This window comes from Crocuta crocuta, unplaced genomic scaffold, assembly GCF_008692635.1.
Source record: "Crocuta crocuta isolate KB4526 unplaced genomic scaffold, BGI_CrCroc_1.0 scaffold427, whole genome shotgun sequence".
Taxonomy (NCBI): Eukaryota; Metazoa; Chordata; class Mammalia; order Carnivora; family Hyaenidae; genus Crocuta; species Crocuta crocuta.
In genome coordinates, this window is record NW_027533273.1 from 4090215 (window position 1) to 4112244 (window position 22030).

A 22030-nucleotide genomic window follows, 5' to 3' on the forward strand; every position below is an offset into this window, starting at 1 on the left:
CCACCCATGACTCTGCAAAGTCTGAGCATGACAGAAGGTCTGCATGTCACACACTGCATGAGACGTAGGGTTCGGGAGTTGTGACATAATTGGAGTTTATACCCATGTTTTAGCCATGGCCCATTGTTTTAGACCAGAGAAGCCTCTGGTCCCCTTCTCAGAATAATGCTTTTATGTGCACAAAGACATGGGATTGTAAAAGGAAACCAATCACACTGAGGTGCCATTACTAAAATGTTGAAAAATATAAAAGACGAGCTTCATTCCTAAAGCATGTGAAATAACAAGCTCAATGGCAGTTCTTAGTTCCTATGTAATAGTTCCAATATATAATACTTAGAGATATTTTCCACAAGTGCAATTTGACATGAAGATGTCTGTGATCTCTTTTAGTGAGTTACCAATTGATGCCACTGTAGTTTGATGCCTACATTCATAACTGAAAGAAGTGCCAAATTTTAGTTCAAGTTTGGTGAAACTGAAGATGCAATTTTTTCTTGTGAGTTCTCAAAGGCTCTGAATCCTACTCACGGACCTCTTAGCTCTCATATTAAGGAACCCTGAGAGTCTGTTTATTTCCTAGGAATTGCAGGTCTGTGTAGATACAAGGATGATTATTTATTCCTTCCATGCAGCGTTTAATATTAGACTTAAGAAAATATTTAGATGACTGTGCTTCGTACTTGATTTCGCCCCTGACATTTCCACATGTACCCGTGAGCTGATCTTTCTAGAGTAGGGATGCATCCACTGACAGCAGCCACTCTGGGTTTTATTTGTTTGTTTTGTTTTTTTCTTAGCTCTCTTAGAACTGATGACCACTTGTGGGGCTAGAAGCACCTTGGAGGGTTTGCTTCTCCTCTTTTACATGAAATGATCTGACCAGGTTTGGGAAGCCTACCAGAGAATGACATTATCACCTGCTCTACCTAGCTGGTGAAAGTCACCCTGTGGATGACACCTGGTTTATGCTTTGACATGGGGCAGTCTCTGAGAGGACAGGAGAAATGGTTCTAAGAAGTATTGTATACATTTACCTTAAGGTTTTCATTGGTTCAGGGATGCCTGGGTGGCTCAGTTGGTTAAGCAACTGACTTCATCTCAGGTCATGATCTCATAAGTCCATGGATTCAAGCCCCACTTCGGGCTGTGTGCTGACAGCTCAGAGCCTGGAGCCTGCTCCCGAATCTGTGTCTCCCTCTCTCTCCCCCTCTCCTGCTCAGGCTCTGTCTCTCTCTCTTTCTCTCAAAAAAGAATAAACGCTAAAAAATTTTTCAAAAAAGTTATTATTGGTTCCTCCATGAGGCATAGTTTTTAACAAGAGGACATTCAAGTGTAATTATCAGGGAAGTTCTTAAAATTTGAGGAACATCAGATTTTAAAACTAGGAGAATTTTCTGTTTCTTATAACAGACTAGAGGAACTGGTTTAGCTTGTCCCATTACATAGTGACAAAGCAGCATCTGATAGCAGCAGCCTATGTGATAAAATGATTATGGCAGGAGTGAGAAAGAATCTAATAAGGAAATTGATCTGCAGATTCCAATTCTCTAAGAGCCAACATCGATCAACATAAATGTCAATAATGAGATCGTATTGAGAGCTGCCTAATTCTTTCAGATGATTCTAGGGTCTAGTGGCAGATTCAAGAAGTAAATGTGAAAAAGGAATTTAAGAGTCTCACAATTACTCCATTGACCAGCAGCAGGCTTCCTGATTTCTTTGGTGGCACATGACACAGTCTGTCTTCGTCCAGGCTGAGATGAATTGGAGATGGCTAAAGGATTTTCATACTGAGAGATGTGTGGTACTGGCACCACATGGTATAATGTGGTGTTTTTGTATAGCTGGCATAATAGCTGTTTTTGTAGTTAGCATTTATAGCTACACATTGCAGTTTAGGGAGGGGAATAGGAGAAACTGGATGTTCTGTCTTAATGTGTATCTTTGGGAGGCCATGTCTGGATGGTGCAGTGGCAAAGGAAACTGTCTGTTCTCAGAGTTATCAGGAAAGGTTCTATGGGTAGAATTCTGAAGTCATTAGTTGCCTTGTTATATAACTTCTTTCTTTGTCTGCCTAGGGTGTTTACTATGAATTGCTCCTCGGTTCTGTGTCATGTTAGGGAACATGAGTTGCAACAGGACAAGTATAAGTGAACGTCGGGATTGGGAGTGTTATGTCACAGGGAGGTTGCTAGAGTGGGGCAAGAAAGAGGATGCCTAGGGGGCTCAGTCTGTTAAATGTTCACCTTGGGCTCAGGCCATGATTCTGCAGTTCACAAGTTCGAGCCCCGCTTCGGGCTCTGTGCTGACAGCCCAGAGCCTGGAGTCTGCTTCAGATTCTATGTCTGTCTGTCTGTCTCTGTCTCTCTCTTTCAAAAATTAAGAAATAAACATTACAAAATAGTGGGACAGGAAAGTCTGGTGAGTAGGCACAGAAATGAGAACATGCATCTAAGACACAGCGCGGCTCACCTTCACCCGAAGCCATCTTGATGTCTCAGTGAGGGGTCCCTCCCATGTTTGCTGTCCAGGCAGGAGCGTTTTCCAGGATACGGGCAATCCTCCTGAGAAAGGAAATAACTAGAAACAGGGGGAACTTGGAACAAGCCACTCCTAATATTCCGATTATAAAGCACCTAACTCAGAATTGGCAAAATCGGCTTTCCAGGAAATATTGACTTCCCTCTCCCCTGCTATGTGTATTTTTTCTACCTCAACTGGACACCCTGCTCTTGACATTTTCTGAGGTTTGGGGTCTTGTGTTGCAAAGTGTCATCACCGACATGCTACCAAAAGGGTGATCTTTCACTGGAAATGATATTAGGAAGCTGTCTCAGGACTTCTTTTTGGTATATACTGTCAGAAGCACGTTTGACACTATCACCAATTACAGATAGATGCAGGAGGGGGGTGAGAATCATACTATTGTGTCATTGAAAAGTATGTTAAAATTCAAGTCTACTCTTACCTCAGCAAGCTTAGCAAAGGGAACATACCCAGATCTTTGTTTGGTCTGGGAGTATCTTTCCGAGTCTAGTGAAAACCAGATAAGGTAAGAGCCAGTGTGGGCTTCCTGGGTGCAAACCCGATGTTCACACCAGGGACTAGAAGGGCCCCATGCTTGATGTAATCCTATTCTGTCAACACTTTGAAATTCTGAGTATCTTTTTTTTTTTTTTTTTTTTTTTTTTTGAAATGGCCCCATGCATTGCACAAGTTTTGTGACTGGTTATGAAAATAGCTAGCATTTGTTGAGCATTTCATATGTCCCAGACCCCTTGGTGAATTGAATTATTACCACAACATTGTAATTCCAGAGTTCCTTCTCTTGACTATCAGATCTTCAGGGAGGCCCTATGAGTTAATATTGTTATTATTATCCACAAAGGCAAGTAAGGCTCAAAGGATATAGTAACTTGCCTTAAATTACACAAAGCCAGAATCTGAACCCAAGCGGGATAACTCCTTGGCCATGTGCCACTCTTGTCTCCCTGGTTATGGATGTAGCAAATGGAGAAGGGAGCTAGTTTGTAAACCCGAACCCAGGATTTAGCCTGCATGTTTAAAAGATAGTTTTCTAGCTGTTGGTCATCTTTGTTTTAAATATGTCAGCCAAAAAGATAATAATAAGTAAGTCAGCTCATCAAGGGTTAGGGTTCATTGGATTCCGGTTGACTGAGGTGTTGGGGTAATATGATGAACATGGCCACAGCTTGCAGACTCGGACTCCATCCTAGCCTAGCTCGGTGACTTGCTGGGTAAGATGACATCTTCCGGGAACCAACCATCGGCTTTCTGAATAAGTGACTCACATTTTACACTCTGACTATATTTTTATGTACTCAAGTTGGAGGGCATCTTATTCCATTAGTTTTCGATCAATAGAAAAGTATTTATGAAAAGAAATTTACCATCCCACATAAAGCAGCTGAACAAAAAAGTAAAGGTTTATATTTAATAAATGTTTTGAGGCCCTTAGAATTATTAACAGGGACATTTGAGAAGAAATCTTTGTAGTCTGCAACTCACAGTCTCGGGGGAAACGTTTTAACTTTAAAACCAGCTGATTATTAACAAGTGTTCAAAGCGGGCCCTTAATTTTACAATAATAATTACTTCTTGGGAATCTGGATTCTCTCATCATTTCTCAAATGAGTGTAAGAGGAATTTCTGTGCTCCATGATGCTCATTTCTTTGTAATGGTTATTTATAGATTCATAACCAATTCCTTTGAAAAATAAGAATGCACCTTTGGTATTCTCTGAGGTTGAAAACCCTGTCCATGATCTGAAATAAAAGGAGAGCTCGAGAAAGGTTACTTTGCATCTTCTAAGAAAGTTTCCATCAAAGCAGTTTATGAAAATTAATAAATCTTGAGGGATTTGCGAAGATGGGATAATTTTAGGATTATGGTAACTGGTGACTGTGTCAGAAGAAAATAGAGAGATTATGTTATTTGTATTTATGCATTGAATATCCATTTAAGACTTCACAATTTCCACCCTGGGAGACTAGGAATTTCTCTTTCCACCTTCTTCCTCTGTGCCTGGTTCACAAATTCATAAACGTTTACTGAACATGCTTGCTTAGAACAAAGTGTTGTGTGAAGCAAAAAAAGAAAAACAGGTTTAATGGAGAACATGTCTTTTTACTCTCTTCTCTGATGCAGTTGTAACTGTCTAATCTGTCATACAAATGTTTGTAACATCATATCCATTTACTTTTGCTTGGATGTTACATTTGAATCTTTAGTCGATTTGCTGGAGGATTTGCTGCAGAAACCAAGGAGCGATTTTGACTTGAAAGTCTGGCATCACTTATATTTCATATTCTGTTTTCAACAGCCTCTCTTAATATGCCTGGGCAAAAAAAAACAAAACAAAACAAAACAAAAAAACACACACACAAGATTGAAATTTAAATATAGAATATATTTAGCAAACTAATAGAAAAATAAAAATAAATCCACTTGACTTGATAAATCCTACGTAATAGCTGGAAACTGCCATTTGCCAAGAAATGATTTAGCTTAGTGGAATGTATTTTACAGCTAATCCTTTAATGTCTGTTTTACATATTACCTTTCCCACTGTTAATATTGAACAGTATTGTAAGTTAGTAATTTTATGCCCTATATTTCAAATTGCTATTAGGAAGCCACATAAATAACAATTTTTAACCGCTTGTTTATAATGCCATGAGGCATTTCTTACCATGGGGTAAAGTAACAGTGGATTTAAAAAACTGCTGTGGGGAGAAAGCCACAGGGAAACCCTGATGTGGATCTGTGGCAACAAAGCCTATAAAGCAAACTGAAGTAATAAGTCTGAAACCCTGATAATGTGCAAGTTAGTATCAACTATCAGGGGCGGTGAGACTGTGGGCCCTCCTTGAACATTCAGCCAGAAATTGAGTTTACGTAATACATCTTCGCAAATATAAATGAATGGGGCTCCAGGAACTTGTCCTATTAGAACAAGGACACTGGCCTATAAAATGCAGATGAGTTCAGAGCACAAAAGTCACTTTCCTGGCCATCTGATTTAGCTCTTTCCACAGCCTCCATGCCGGGAAGCGGCATGAGGGTGAATCCTGTAGTCTGTTAAGGCCCTAGCACTTACATCATCTCCGAAACTCTGAATTTTATTTGTTCTCAGCTTTCTTTTAATAATGTAAGGAGGCACACATCTTAGAAATAATTCTCCTATTTTGGGGGGGGGTTGGGAGGATGCTGTTTTTTGTTGTTTTTGTTTTATTGTTTTGGGGGTTTTTTTGGTTTGTTTATTTCCAGAACACTGACAAGACCTTCCCCTTCCTTGGAGTTTATCTGCTAGTGCTAAGCACTGATTATGTTGATGTCTCCGTGTTGTACTTGCAAGAATAGAACAGGGCCAAGGTATGATTTCTTGCCAACAGCCTGGAAAACGCACGAACCCCTCTGGTTCACTGAGGGAGTCGCTCTGTATCTTCAGGATTAGCAATTAGAGATCTCTGGAGCGCTAGCAGCAATTCGCACAGTGTTAGCACGCGGCAGTTAAGGAAGCATCCTAGGTTGAACCCCCTGCCTTCCCTGCAAGGAAGAAGCACCCCTCAAAGGCACAGAAGCTGTGGATGTCTCCTCTGCATCTGCATTTTCTCCCGGGGACCCTTTCAGTTCCTTCTTACAGACCTCGCCTTGCTTGTTTACATAGATAAGGGTAATGGAGGCCCACAGCTGAATTTAGTATTAGGAATGTGGAGGCTGACAAAGGGATAAAGGAGAAAGCTTGTGCTTTGGGGAAAGTGATGAGTTCAAGTCCGAGCCCTGACTACTCACCGTGTAACTGCCGTAGGTCCCTTACTGCGGAGACATCTCTCTCACCTTTTCCCCTGCCGGGTTCTTCTCCAGGGTCTTGCTCAAGTGTTTGCAGAAAGGTGTCAATGTCTCTTTCATCTCTGGACCTTTGACCTTTACAGAAGGCCTTTCTTTCTTTCTTTCTTTCTTGGCTCCTTCACCTGAGTCATCATTTCTTGTTCTTACAATCTCAAATTAGCTATTTTTCTCAGGAAAGGCTCCCTGGAGCCCCCTGCTGAGGTTCACATGGCACATGACATTGAGGGTGCCCAATGGCTTGTGTTCCTCCATGCGCCTTGGTGGCGGGGACTGTGTTTGTTCATCACTGCACCCTGGGTAAGACCTCACAGTGGCAGAGAATGTGGCGTCATAAGAGGCCATGTGGCAGGATTCTCACACACAGAGTCATGACAGCGAGGCTTTTCTTTTTTTTTTTTTTATTATTTTTTCAACATTTTATTATAAAGGCTTTCGAAATTACCAGAAAATTGAAAGCAATGTACAGCAAAAGCAAGTATCCCCAGCATCTAGATTTTATAATTAACATTTTGTTATGTCTGTTTTATCTATTATTTCTCTTCTCCACTAGAGGCTTTTCTTTCCAGGAAGTAATTTTATTCATGCCGGCTCAGCTCACTTGGGTTCGTACCCTAAAAACTGAGCCCTGAACACCACACGGCGTAGTTTCTTACACAATTTTTACTTGTTTCTCTGCCATATATGGTAACCCACAAACATGCAGTCTGATTAAGTGGCCTCATGTTACAAGATCATGAGGGATGTTGTCAGGTATGTGTATAGCCAGGCAGCCTTGAGGTTTGGTTTGGTTTGGTTTTTCCTTAGGGAGGGGACCCTACCAAAGGCAGGCATGACATCTGAGGCCAGGTTCAAATCCCTGACTGAACAGTGCCTCACCTGCCCTTGTTCTTTAAATTTTCTCATTTGAAAAATCAAAGTTATAATAGTTTGTACCTCATTAGATAATTATGAGGATTAAATAAGAAAAAAATAATTAGAGGCACGTAGCACAGCACCTGGCATGTAGTCTGTAAATGTTTGCTGTTTTTCTTGTTAATTTTATTTTCAGTTAGATCCAAATTTATATACAAAATTGTGTTTTCCCAGAAAGAATGTGGAGTTCTAAGGAGGAAATAACAATATCACCAGTACCAATAAAATTAGCAATAATAATAATAATGAAATAATAATAATAAAGGTATATTTTAATGAATGAATGATGTTTGAGTGTAGTACGTGGAGATATTGCATTATACTTTGAGGTTCTTCTTTTTTTAATCTTACGTGGCTTGTTTAGCTGTCTAATTAATTTGTATTGTTATTTTTGTAAATTTTGTATAACAAACTATCATAAACCAGTTCCAATTACAGAAATTAAGAGAACAAACTCTGTACTCATACTACCTGGGATACTATTTATGTGACACTAGACAAGATTTTTAGCTTGTGTACCTCAATTTATTCACTTGTGAAATGGGAATAATAATATCCTTACTGTGGGTTATGATGAGCATTTCAAAGAAAAATGTATGTGAAACACATACCTGATGCTAAACACAGCTCAGTAAATGTCTACAGCTACTGACTAGAGTGACCCAAATTATGGGCTGACCACTTAGGCAGAGATAAACAACTCACCTTGCAAAAGAGACCAGTCCCCTCCCTTCAGGTGAGAAGCAAGCAGAATGCAGTAGAAATCCAGACTTGGAAGGACTTATATCTGAGAAAGAATCCTGGCTCTATCTCTTACTGAATATAAACTTTTGACTTTGGATCACTTCCTTAGATTTGGTTACATGGATTTCCTTATCCCTAAAAGTTAAGATAGTAACTTTATTCACATTTAGCTTGAGGATCCATGAGATAGAGATTCAGGGCAGAGACTTCTTACAGAGCCTTCGTACCTCGCAGGGCAGGAGGTGATTCACTTCTTCTTAATAAATAGTGTTTTCTACTCCAGTGGCCATCACCATAATTTCTAATAGGTCTGGTAAAAATAGCAGGCCAGGTTCCCCACCCCCTATAATTTCTTTAGTTCCATGAAGTCAGAGGGAAAGTTTGTCCCCCTACATGTAAAAAGCCAAAGCTTCAGCAATCCAGGAGACTTCTCGAAAATAAAGCTTGATTAAAAATGTAAAATGCAGTGTAGATAATTTTACAAAACAGCAGGGGCAATTGGCAAGCACTTATTAAAGTACCTGTTAAAGTAATTAGTGATAAAAATGGAAGTTTCGCCGCACTTCTGTATCTCTTAGATCCCAGAATAGATTCAGGCTGTGCTGAATCACTTCCTCTCTCAGATCAGAGTTGTGGGGGTGGGGGACACAGAAGGGAGGTTTCAGAGAGTGTTCAGATTATTCACAGGCAAGCAGGTGTGAATCACTGTTCGGAACTGGCTCCCTCCCTGCCCACAGGTGGCCTGCTGTGGGACACCTACCCCTACATCCTGCTGCCCAGCATTCCGCCACCTTCCTGTTATACTAACTGGTTCTCCTTCTTTTTTGTTGTTGTTTTATGTAAAGCGACCAAGAGGTTTGGCAGCTTGAGAGTGAGAACTAAGCCCCTGATGAGTGAACATTTATTACCCAGGACGTTATCTTACTCATATGTGACTGTGTTACAAGGCTGACCCCCCCATCCCACCCACTTCCGCCTCCATTATCACCCCAAATCTATCAGNTTTTTTTTTTTTTTTGTCTCATCTCTGAGTTTGGGCACTTCACTGATATTTAGTAGGCTCCACTAATGAGCTTCCTTGAGTCTGTTCATAGTTCATAGTCAGGACTCTGTACACAGTAGATGCTTCATAAATGCTTCTTGTTGAACTAATTAGAGTGGAGGTTCCCAAGGGCAAGGTCTGCTCTTTTCATCCCCATCCATCTTCCTGCTGGTTCTCACCCTCTGGGTCCTCGGGGCGCTGTTAATGGAGTTTCAGAGGACAGGACAGATTCGAGATCCTCTAGTCATCAGTTTAAGCTGCGGAGGTGCCTAGATGAGCTTCCTAGTCATCAAGCCCAAATGCTCCCTTAGGCAGCCGCCAGATAATCAGATTGTCATAGTAGCAGGAGCCCTTAAAGAAGATTTTGAATATAGCTCTGGAATAATTGTTTCAAAAGTATTTTATAACCTTTGATCCTAGAGAAGTAGAAAAGAGGATGTAGAACCATGTCATTTACAGAGACATCCAGAGTGAAACAGAATGTAGTCGGGGCATCTAACGATTGATATACAGGGCAGGTCTAGAAGTCGTCAGGAAAAATAATTGCAGCAATAACTGTTGTATATGGTTTTAAAAAAAGAGCTATAAAAATTTCAAACTCTGGGGGCGCCTGGGTGGCTCAGTCAGTTAAGCATCTGACTTCAGCTCAGGTCATGATCTCTCGGTTTGTGGGTTCGAGCCCCGCGTCGGGCTCTGTGCTGACATCTCAGATCCTGGAGCCTATTTCAGATTCTGTATCTCGCCCTCTCTCTGACCCTCCCCTGCTCGCATTCTCTCTCTCTCCCTCTCTCTCTCTCTCTCAGAAATAAATAAAACATTAAACAAAATTTCAGACTCTGAAGTGAGATCCACTCTTGGTGAACGTGTTTTTTAAAGACCTTCCAGGAGAACATTCGAAAACCATACTCTGTCGCATCAGCAAGAAGGCTGAATGCAGATATTATGTTTTATCTTTGTATCCCAAAATGGAAATAATGACATAATTAATTTAACATCAGCTCTTATCCAAAAAGATTTTGTCCTAGGCTCAGATTTTTGTAAATCTAAGAAATGACCATTTAATACTCAGTTACATAATATACAGTTATGTAATATTCAGTTTTATAATAAATTCTTAATGGAATAGAACGAAACCTGTGACATGTGAACCAGGGGTCTGCTCTCCTGATGGTATCTGGAAGGGCTGATGAAAAATCACACTTCCTGACTATGGCAAAAATATTAAGTCTAGTATGTGCATAAAGTAAAACTGGTTGTTTTTTTTTTGTTTTTTTTTTTGGATAATCATCTAGTGAGTAAAGCTTCCAAGGAGAAATTATCTTAATAATTTCTTCACACTACTGAGATTTCTTTGAACTTCCTTCCGGAGCCTTCCATGTACCTATGAAAATTGCCTTGTTATTCACCAGAAGAAACAAAGCTATTCACCTGGTTATGTCTAACTCAGAGCCGTATTTAGAACACATCTCTTAAACACACCAAATCCACCACCACCTGTGTTTTCTGCCCCTGTAACAGAGGCTATCCAGAAAGGTGGTGAACTCACAGGAAATCATCAGAAGTTAGCAATATCAAAAGATGCTCAGAGGGTTTGATAATAGCGCACTCCAGACTTGCTTCCCGTGTGGTGGGATTAAAAGCAATGAAACAGGCAGCCAGGGGCCAGCCTGGGGCTGAGTTGAGGGAGCAGGAGTGGGGCTCTAGGAAGCTTTCTGGAAGCTGTGAGTTGAGATGAGCTCTTCAGAGTGGAGTCAGGGTGATCTGCAAACAAGGCCGAAGCTGAAAAAGCAATGAGTTCTTCCTGGGAGAAATCAGCCCGGGATCCAGGCGACTAGATTTGCACAGGAGGGCGATCCCTTACAAAAGACCAAATCCAAAGGAGCAACTGGCCAAGAGGGTGAGAGCTGGAGTGCTCAGCAAAGGAGTAGGCGGAGGACGAGAGAAGGGTGCCTGATACCCTGTGTTGTGGGCAGGATGCTGAACGCTTAAAGATACCAATGGGGAGGAGGCAGATTTTGAGAAATTCCTGCATCCTTCTTCTAAATATCCTACCATGAACTTTGGAGACTAGAAGATACCTTCAAATGGCTGGAGCATATTGTGAACAGAATTCAGGGAAATGTGGTAACTAAAGAAGGTCTAGCAGTGGTTCGTGTGCTAACTAACACACCTTTTTACTTAATAAGTAAAACAGGAAGTCAAGAATTGTGAGCACAGAAGGCATCCCCTTTAACCGTGAGGCCTTTTTCACGAGGAGAGAAAAAGCAACTCTGGAGAACATATACCACAGGCCTGGGGTAGAATTCTGGGTATCCACATGGTAATATCCACCAAGGTCAAGTAAATCAAGGGTATTGGGGCAGATCACATTAAAAACACTAATTCACTTCTACCTCTGCCGCTGAGCCTAAATTACTCATGTTGGTAGAACCCATTCATCAAACGTGCACCATATCCACTCCCATAACTTCTCTTTTTTACAGATAATTGTATTTTCATATTTAGAGGGAAGAATAATTGTATGTGTGATTACAGCCCTAGATTAATTCTCTCACTAAACCTGACTAAAGGGAGAAAAGTCCTTTCCTCTTTACATCTTACGCTGAGTTAATAACTTCTGAGATCCTGGCAGGAAAAACCCACACGTTCCTTTCAAGACTTTAGGAAGTACGTTAGTGAACACAAAAGCTGCTCCATCACCCTGTTTCACTTGATTTTTCCAGCCTGGTTTCCCAGGCTGCCCAAATTTCTCAGATAAAGATCTACTTTTTACCCTCACCTTGTGCCACTAAGTGAGGATCCAGTGTCTTCCTGACCTCAGCCATCAGGGGCCTTACAGTGAAGACCTCATTTCCATCCTGAGCAAAAGCCCAGAGGCAGAATTCTGTTAAATGCAAGGAGCCTTCACTGAGCGCCGGAGAACTGCAGCTCTGGGAGAGAGGAGAGAAACAGGAAATGGGAAACTAGTCCTTCAGCCCAGCTCTGAAGCCACAAGTGCACCGCCATGTCTGGTTTCCACTGCCGTCATTAACTGGAGAGCTGCTGAATTAGTATGTGCTGCTCTGAAGGGGCCACTCTACCCTCATCCCACCAGATATAGAGCAGCCAGCCCCCGGCACAGTTTGTCAAAGGGAATGTTTCTCTGCCCTGAATTACAGATTCAGAACCGTGCGGAGGACATACTGCGGGCAGACCCAAGACAGGCTCATCCACCAAAAACCACTGATCCGGGGTGGTTCTCGCCAGCACCCCCAGAGCTGAGCTTGGTATTTTATACTGGCATGATGGGATGTTCTGACTATGGAGTGCACATCACACCAGTCCCCACCCTGCCCCTCCAGAGTGACAGAAAGCACGCCTTTTCCCTGCAAAGCTGACAGTCCTCAGTGTGAGAAGTCACCTTGGCTTGCTGACCTAACCCTATACACATGTGACTGTGTGTGTGATGTATGTGTGTGTGTGAATCTGTGTGTGTTGACTGACTGATGGAGTGGCTATCCTATATGTTACAGAGTGCTTATCTCAGAGGAGGACTATCTCAGCCAGGCTAATATTAATCATGAGAGCAAACCCCCAAGTGAATAATGGCTCAAACCCAGTGCACATTTATTTCTTCCTCATGGAAAGCCCAAGAAAGTTATCTCTTGTCCCCAGGTGGCACCCTTTCAGTTGGCAGTTCAGGAACTCAAACTCGTTCTCCCTGCAGGCTCCATCTTTGACACATAGTTTACAAGATGGCTATGCTCAGTTGGCTGCTTCAAACCAGTGGAGGGTGAAAGAGCTTAGAACACTGCACACCAAAGATATTCCTGAGCCAGGAACAATGTCACTTTTGTTCACACTCCACTGACTAGAACTAACCATGTCACGTGGCCACACCTCACTACAAAGGAGACTGGGAGATGGCATCTAACTATGTGCCCAGAGAAAAGAGGGAATCTGTTCCAGGACATTTAGCCAGTCCCTGCCACAGGGACAAAGCAGAAATACAGGGCTTGGCCTGCATCCTCATAGAATGGATCACCCTGTTAGGAAAATAGACCCCACACACAGGAGCCGTTCAACCATCATGGCCCACAGGTTCAGGGCCAAAATGGGCCAGGAATATCATCTGGCTATGGAATCCAGTGGAATTCCACAGTGGACTGTGGAATCCAGTATGGCTGTCGATGACAGATAAGCTTACAGGTGGGGTTTTAATGCAGTCCTGAGCGGTGAGCAGGTTTTAGGTGGGTGGGCAGGAGCAGGGAGCCTGTGACATGAGAAGACAGACAAAAGCATCAGCTCAGAAGTGAGAGAGACTCGATTAAACCAGTCTGGCAAGAAGGGAGGGGTAGACACTTTCCATCAAAGAGAGCCTTTGAGCGAAAAGATCTCACTGACCTCTGGTTTAGAAATGTGTGAGGCCGGGAGTCTCTATTTCTAACACCAAGTGGAATCTAAGTTACTGAGATAACATAAGAGGTGAGGTGAGGTCAATTTTCAACCTCTCCTGAATAATCTTGCTACCTCTCATGTCTAAAACATTTAAAGACTCATGTCTCCATCCAGGCTTCTTCCCGATTTTCAGGTTACAAATTCTAAGTTTGAGTTATTTCAGGTGAGAGATTTTATCCAGATGGACACTAGCCATGAACATGAACTATAGATAGGTATATGCTGAGAATTTTCCCTCTAACTAAGCAGGGAGATGTCTTTCAAGAGGTCACAGTATTCTCCTGCCAATTGTACTTTTTCTGACAATAACTTTAATTGAATTCCCCATATATGCATTCTTCCTGCTTTGCCCCAAAATGTGTATTTCTTTCTTTATCTTTGAGAGAGAGAATGCAAGTAGGGGAGGGGCAGAAAAAGAAGGAGACACAGAATCCGAAGCAGGCTGCAGGACCCAAGCTGTCAGCATAGAGCCCAATGTGAGACTTGAACTCATGAACCACAAGATCATGACCAGAGCTGATGTTGGACACTTAACCAACTGAACCACCCAGGCACCCTGCACTGAGATCATTATTAAGCCCAGATAATGTTGTAGTGCCAGTTTGAAAAGCGATTGCTTATTCTCTTCTACCCATGTATCTGCGTGTCTGTGAGAATATATTCATTAGAATTGTTAGATATGAAAATATAAGTCATAAAAATTCTTATTCTAAGAAATGTAACAACAACAACAAAGAAATGTAACATCCACAGGCTTGTGAGCTTTCTTGGTTATTTAAGGCAAGTTGTGTGCGGGGCACCTGGGTGGCTCAGTCGGTTAAGCATCCAACTTCAGCTCAGGTCATGATCTCACGGTTCGTGGGTTCGAGCCCTGAGTCTGGCTCTGTGCCGACGGCTAGCTCAGAGCCAGGAGTCTACTTCAGATTCTGTGTCTTTCTCTCTTTCTGACCCTCCCCTGCTCAGGCTGTCTCTGCCTCTCTCGGAAATAAATAAAACACTAAAAAAAAAAATTAAGGCAAGTTGTGTGAGAAGATGATATTTGCCTCCCATTTTCTTGCCTACAGCCTTAACACAGAAATAGATTTTGTTTTCCATGTCAATTTGTATTTGTGTTATATATCTACAAACTCTAACAACAGAGAATCCATGTGTACCTTAGCATTTAAGAAATTACCTCCCATCTACTAGAGGTTTAACCAGTAATTGGTGTAAGACTATGTGAATGTCAGCACACTGTCCTATCTACTATTGTTCCTGACCTTGGTAACACCTCTCCCTGAGGTAGGGAGAGTAGCCACTTCTATCCCCCGGTAACCAGAGAGGAATCTGAGACAGAGAGATTCTGTTACAGTCCCAAGATCTGGTAAAACTCGTACATGGAGCTAGAATACAGGTCAGCTGGCCCCTTGATCTGGGACCTGTCCCCTCTCCCACACAATGTTACTGATTTCAGCTGAGAAGTGAGCATTTGGATATAAACTGCTAAAATATAACATCATTTAGAAGATGTGTTTATACATACACAGATTCATGCAGAAAGCAAAGGATGACATCATATATTCGATAAGGAGTGAAGAGCAACCATGAACCAAATTACGTCAGATAACGAACCTAGAAGGACTCTTCCCAAATATCACATGATATACCACTCAAAACCATCATTTCTTTTCTTGAATGTCATTTCCTATAACTTCTTGGACTGTTTGCCTATTGATAAATGAATCCTTATGTCTCAGAACATTATCATTCTTTTGGCACTCTCTCAAACCTGTAGGTGGGCAGAAAAAAAAACATAAGGACATCTTTTTCTTTATAGATTACAACAAGCATCAGTTGGGTACTTGCTACTTACTATTACCCACTGACAGATCCCGGGAATTAACTGACTTAATCAGTCCTCCTCTCCCGGTAGACTCTGTTTCTAGAGGGAGCTTGAGGTAAGGAATCTAAAACTTGCACAGAAACAACATCCTGACTCTGGCTACCTATTGATGTCTTAGCTCTGTTGGAAAAGTTAGAATTTTCGAAATAACAGGCAACCAGTTTAAGATTTATGCCCTTTTTTGGTGAAAGGAGGTCCACAAACACAGACTAAGGAAAGCACAAGTATTGGTCTAAAGCAAACAGTGGGGGCACCTGGGCAGCTCAGTCAGTTAAGCATCTGACTTTGTCTCAAGTCAAGATTTCACGGTTTGTGAGTTCAAGCCCCACATCGGGCTCTGTGCTGACAGCTCAGAACCTGAAGCCTGCTTTGGATTCTGTGTCTCCTTCTCTCTCTGCCCTTCCCCTGCTTGCGCTTGCACTCTTCTCTCTCAAAAAAAAATAAGTAAGCATTTTTTAAAAACTTATTTTTTAAAAAATTTGAAGCAAATAGTGATTTAGAGCTTCACTAGGAAGAGAGTGATGGTCCGCTGTAGAAAATATGCCCTCCTGCCGAGGGATGCAGCGCAGTCCTACCCCAGTGCTCCTCCTCCAGCAGGTGCTTAAAGCATGTTTGTTCAGTGGCCAAGTAATCACACACATAGGGGCTCTCACGCACGTTCAGTCTGAGGGGAATCAAATGAAAACGTAGCGAATGTGCCTTATTTTAGTAGGGTCTCCTGTCACCACTGACAAGCGCACATATGCAAGAACAGAGTGACCGGCGGGGCCACCCCTGTACTCTAAGCTGATCGTAACACTAATGAGTGACAGAGAAGCCCGGACATTTCCTGGATCGACATCAGCATGCAGCAAGGCCCTTCCAGGGAGGAAGAGGAATTGAAAAACTTTTCAGAGGGGAGGGAGGCACGCCTGGCCACATTATTTACTTACTCAATTCGATTTTTTAGTGTCTAAAGTCACAAAAGTTGTAACCAAGACAAACCAGGCTACAAGTACCATTTTAAAATGTCATCAGCCTTGCAGAAACATTGGACATAAATCACGAGTTTTATTGTATTTGCAATTAAACAGATCAAATTTAATGTCCACAGAAAAGCCTTAGTAATTAGTATAAAGATTAATATAGTGAAATGTCCCTGGTTTAGCAGGCCTCCCAAGCAAAGCTGAAATAAAGAATTGAGTATATAATCAAATAGCATGTGAATATTAATGCGCAAAATCCTCCAAGTCCCCAGCTCCCAGATGCAATTATTTTCTATTCACATTAATTGTTCCTAACAGATGACATTAATGACTTTGAGTTAAAATGTATCCAAGGGAAGATTTTACAAGATCAATGCTGTTTAGAAATAAGGTCACTTTTATAATTATTTGCTCAGATTTTAACCACTATTCAACATAGTAAGGTTAACATGGTGATTGTTTTCTTATGCGAATATCGAAAGTTATTTTTCACACTAGCCAGTAAATGTACTGGATGACTCACATTTTTCCTCTCACTTATTTTTTTCCTACTAATCCTTTCCTGCCCAGACGAACAGACAGTGAGAGTGTGATTACTATTTATAAGCTGTAGTTTGCACATATATGCATATGGCTTGCTCATAAACTAGAGTAAACTTTTTTGGGTTAGGACACATATTATCTAATCTAGAAATGTCAACTCCTTTGAGATTCAACTGGCCAAGGCAGGATTTGGAAGCAAACAATTAAATCACCACTGTGCAACATTTCTGCTTGTTTCTCCCTAGAAACTTCACTCACGCATCTTAGATCTTTCATCCGGAGATTTGCTCTCAGATGTGGGAAGAAGCCGAAGTCTGACGCAGTCACGAACTGATGTTGAGATGCATGTGAGTTTCCCTCTTGCCTTCAGAACGCTTGTTCAGGTTATTTTCCTTCCATCAAATATGATGTCACAGGTGAACCATAAAGCGCATCCCTGAAGCATTGTCAGCCAGATAAAAATACCTTCCTTTCTTGTATTCTCTGAAATTCAGTATCATGTCCCCCAGCTGACAGAGTAAGCAGAAAGTGTCACTCTCGGCAAAAATATCATAAATCTTGCCTTTGTCCCAAGATACCTTTTTGGGTATTGATTACATCTCAAAGTCTCTGAGAAATGGTCAAGGAGCTTTTTATTAAAGCCCATGTCCTATATTATTCATCCTACTTTTATGATATATTATGTATGAACTTTTAAAAATTCATGGGCTGTACATTTTTTTCTTTAGCTAGGGTTAGCTTTGTGCTTATTTGGCAAAACTTTAACCAGCATGGCTTTTAACTCTCATTGACATAAAGAAAGTAACTTGAAAAATACAAGAGCCAAATAAATATGTAATGAAAAATGTTAGGCTTAAAACAATGACAGATGAACAGTTGTGGATAATTGGCTTTTGATTTTGCTGTATAATTTTATCAATGCAGATAGGCTATTCTATATCAAAGGTAAATATTCTTGATTTAGATTGGAATTAAATTTCAGCGGAATGCTGTCACTTTAAACATTCATGAAGACCTTAATGCCTTCCAATCTATAAGAAAGCCTTAAGGTCAGGAATTTTTTAAGTGCGCAGTTTTTATCCAAGGAACTCTTGCCTTCATTCTCTCTCTCTCTCCTTTTTTTTTTTAAATTTCAGATTTGGTATTGCATTTCTCACAATAAGGATGTTAAAGCGTGAGTCAACCAAGGTAGTAATCTAAAATACACAATGAGAAAAAAACATTTCGAGTAGTGCAAAGGGGGTGTATTTTGCCAACAAAGTCAACATAATTAAGATAATGTTACAATGGAAACCACTATACATTATTCCGGCAAAGAATCATTTTAATAATAATCATTATCTATTACTAATTAGAACTCTTCCCTGACTGACTTGTTTCACTTAGCATAATAACCTCCAGTTCCATTCACGTTCATTCATATGTGGATCTTGAGAAATTTAACAGAAGACCACGAGGAAAGGGAAAGGGGGGGGGGGGGGGAGATACAAACAGAGAGGGAGGGAGCCAAACCATAAGAGACTCTCAAGTACAGAAAGCAAATTGAGGATTGATGGGAGGTGGGGGAGAGAGGAGAAAGTGGCTGATGGGCATTGAAAAGGGCACTTGTTGGGATGAGCACTGGGTGTTGTATGGAAGCCAGTTTAATAATAAATTATATTTAAAAAAAAAGAAACAAGTTCATTAAAAAAAAAAAAAAAAAAAAGAACTCTTCCCAGTTGGGTGCTTGGTGGTCTGTATATGTTCAGGAGTTCTGCTGATTGACAAGGGCCTTACTTGTCACCATAGCATAGTGGCTAGGACGTGGGCCTGACCTCAGGATGTTGTACTAGCTTGGTGACCTTATGTAAGAGAGCAATGCCACCGTGCCTCAAGTTCCCCATATGAAAAATGAGCATACTGATATTTCCTTTCTATCTCTGAGAATCATGGTGAGGATGAAATCCTACGGTACATAAAACGTGTGTACCGCAACACCTGCCCACTGTACCGGGGCAATAATAAGATTTCTGCTGTTTAGCACTTTACTGTTCTTCTTCATAATCGACACTATGCCACAGCCACAGAACACCATGGCAAAGATGGAGAATAATAACAGAGAGTGGTATCTGCTAGCAGATCTCTCCAGAAGCTCATATCATTAATTTCCAGAAACAAAGGGCATCCACACTTTTGGCTATTGCTCAGTCCGGTTCCTGTGTATGAGGTGTTAGACAATACTGTCAGCACAGGTATAACATAAGGTCTCTTAGGGAGATTGTAATTTTGTGATTTAGTTTGAGAGTCAATACACATGTACATAAAAATAATAATAATAATGGAAGCAACACCTAAATGTTACTAAGCATTGCTGTATGCCAGAGGCTGTCCAGATTTCACACTGATCTTGTGTGGTAGGGACTTTCCTCATCTCCATTCACAAATAAAGAAACTGAGGCATGCATGGGTTAAGTAACTTTCTCGAGGTCAAGGAGTTGGCAAGAGTCAGTGTTCAAACCTAATTAACAGCCTTAGGGTTCAAGCACTCAACCACAGAACAGCTAGTTATTCACCGAAGTAGATAATCCTGCTCAATAATCATGTGTTGATGAAGGAAACTTCAGGAAAAAGGAGCTTGCGTTGTAGCCATGATGTAAGAGATTCTGGGTCCCTTATTAACTTCAAATATTGATTGTATAATGTGGGGAAAATGTGGGAGAATGTCCAATACAAAGGACTGGCCCTTTTCTGTGTAAGGAATTACCTTGCAATTGCCCCAACACATACACACACGTGAGTGTGCGCGCTCACACACATGCACACACACTCTCTCCCCAGTGCACTGGCCCGTGGGTAGGCTCAGACCATTCCCTTCATCCTGCTCCACAAAATGAGGTCAGGCCATGTGGTCACACCACTTGCTACTAAGTAACCCACATCATAAGTAGACCTCTCATACCTTCCACTAGGGACCTTCTTCTCAAAGTCCTAGGACAGCAGCATAGAAGCACCCGGAAACATATCAAAAATACTACATCTCAGATTCCTTCTCAGAATTACTGAGAATTACTCAGAATCTGTGTTTAACAAGATCCCAGATGATACATGTGCACACTGAGGTATGAGAAGCCTGGCTTGGAAGTCACTTCTCTGTTTAACCACCCCCACCCCCACCTGCCTCCACATGACAGTGATAGGTCTTCCCCTAGTCCCTGAAGTATGCTCCATCACATCTGCTCATCTCAAGTTCATGGTCAAAGGCAGAAGCAGCATTTCCTTCCTTTGGTAGCTCTGAGGTTAAGTTTCTTGTCATCTTAACCCAGCATCTGAACAGGAGGCACGCACATGGGAAACTACTGGGCAAGAATGCTCATTTGTAAGAAGAGTCCTGGGAATGGAGTTGAGCTGTAAAAATAGATATCGTTTTGACAGGGGTAGTGGGAAGGAACAGGTGGGAAAGACAGAGGGAAATCATGGAAGCTTCAGAACTTCTAGAAAAGGAGGAGTACAAACAGTAACCAAAAGCCATTCAGAGTTGTGAAAAGGGCCATTAGAAAAATTTATATCTGGAGGTGCCTGGGTAGCTCAGAGTCTCCAACTCTTGATTTGGGGTCTAGTCATGATATCATGGTTCCTGAGTTCAAGCCCCACACTGGGCTTGGCAGTGTCAGTGCAGAGCCTACTTTGGATTCTCTCTCTTCCTCCCTCTGTCCCTCTCCCCAGCTCTCTCTCTCAAAATAAATAAATGAACATTAAAGAAAAAAGAAAACAAATAGGTCTAAATGGTCTCGCAGGACACAGGCACAGCCTCTCTCTGGAGAGCAGACCGATCTGCCAGAGCAGAGGCAGTCCTAAATAAAACTATCGCCCTGCTTACTCAGGCAGCCAAATATGAAAGAGACTTGGGGATGGAGAAAATAGGGAGGCACACAAGTAGAAGGGGAGCATAATATGTTACTTCTGAAAGTTTGTTCTAGATGTACTCCGTGGCGACATCAGGCATTCCTGTGCAGTAGTGCTACTTGTTGTAGGCATCTGTCAAGTTACAAATAATAAACTCTCCTTAAGTAAGTTACATGCAAACAAGTTCATAAATCAACAGATATTGCTGAATGCTGAATCTTGAGACAAGTTTCTCCATTCAGTGCTCTTTAGAGCCAAATTTCAGGGGTAGGGGATAAAGTAGTAAAATTTCCTGGCATATTTAGATCACTTAAGGGGATTGTTATGCAGCAAAAATGAAGTATTGATAGCAGACAAATGCCTGATGTTGAAAATCTAACCTTATTAAGCATTATGGATATTGATTAGAGAGGAAATTAAATATGCCCTTTGTACTTATGCGAGGGGTTAACATGTACCCCAAGTAGTCCCAGAACAGCATGCCTTTCCTTCCTCAAGTGGGGGTTTAGTCACCGTCAGCTGGAATTGCATTTGGAGAACAGTGATAAGTACTCAGGTAATAAAGGCACCCATAAAGTGTCAATAAATTGCATAAGTAAGAGGCTTGGCCATTCTGCGAATGACACAAAGACAGATGGCTCCCCATCAAAGAGCTTCTGAGACAAAGCTTTATATAGATAGGAGAGTGGAAGGAGACTAATGGAGAGACTTTGCTCTCGTGAGCAGGATGCCAAATTAATTTAGCTTGTCCAGCTCATGCGCTTCATCTGTTACATGCGGGGCCAAGAACATGGCTGTCGGGATGTGCTTCAATGTTTACAACTTTGTCACCTATGCCCCCACCCAAGTCTTCGGTGTGGAGCCCAGATCTAGTTGATGTGGCAATCTTTACCATTTGGACAGCCAACTGATATGGAAAGATAACCTTTCCAACAGTACCTCCTGATTCCTCAGTTTGGTGTGCCACTAGACATGGCTTCCTAGACATTTGATTCCTGACTTAGACTGATACTGTATAGGGGGCTCAGGGGAGCAGTCTGGTAGAACTGCCCCTGCCAACAAAGGAAGACCTTGAGGCACATGGAAGTTGAATGCTTTCTGTACTCAGTATCTCCTGCCAGGGGCAACATGCAGCCTGAGATCCAGGTCACTAAACTCCCGGTCTAGTGCTCATGCTCTTGAACCCTACAGCCAGAATTGCTACTCTTGTCTTCATTCTTTTGTGCCATTGGTTGTGGCTTGATATG

General features: G+C 41.7%; 1 protein-coding gene and 1 long non-coding RNA gene across 12 annotated transcripts in view; one reads left to right on the forward strand and one right to left on the reverse strand.

Moving 5' to 3' along the window:
• Window positions 1-22030, forward strand: part of NCKAP5 (NCK associated protein 5) — a 1056676-nt gene that overhangs the window by 919223 nt on the left and 115423 nt on the right. For all 11 annotated transcript variants that reach the window (XM_077747834.1, XM_077747833.1, XM_077747835.1 and 8 more), the window contains one exon: window positions 17147-17248. In XM_077747834.1, coding sequence (XP_077603960.1) covers window positions 17147-17248 — 102 coding nt within the window. The remainder of the gene's footprint in view (window positions 1-17146; window positions 17249-22030) is intronic.
• On the reverse strand, window positions 4631-6633 carry LOC144218044 (uncharacterized). The gene is made up of 2 exons (XR_013331031.1): window positions 6320-6633; window positions 4631-4862 (listed from the first exon to the last, which is right to left on the reverse strand). It is a non-coding gene; the product is annotated as an uncharacterized LOC144218044 (long non-coding RNA).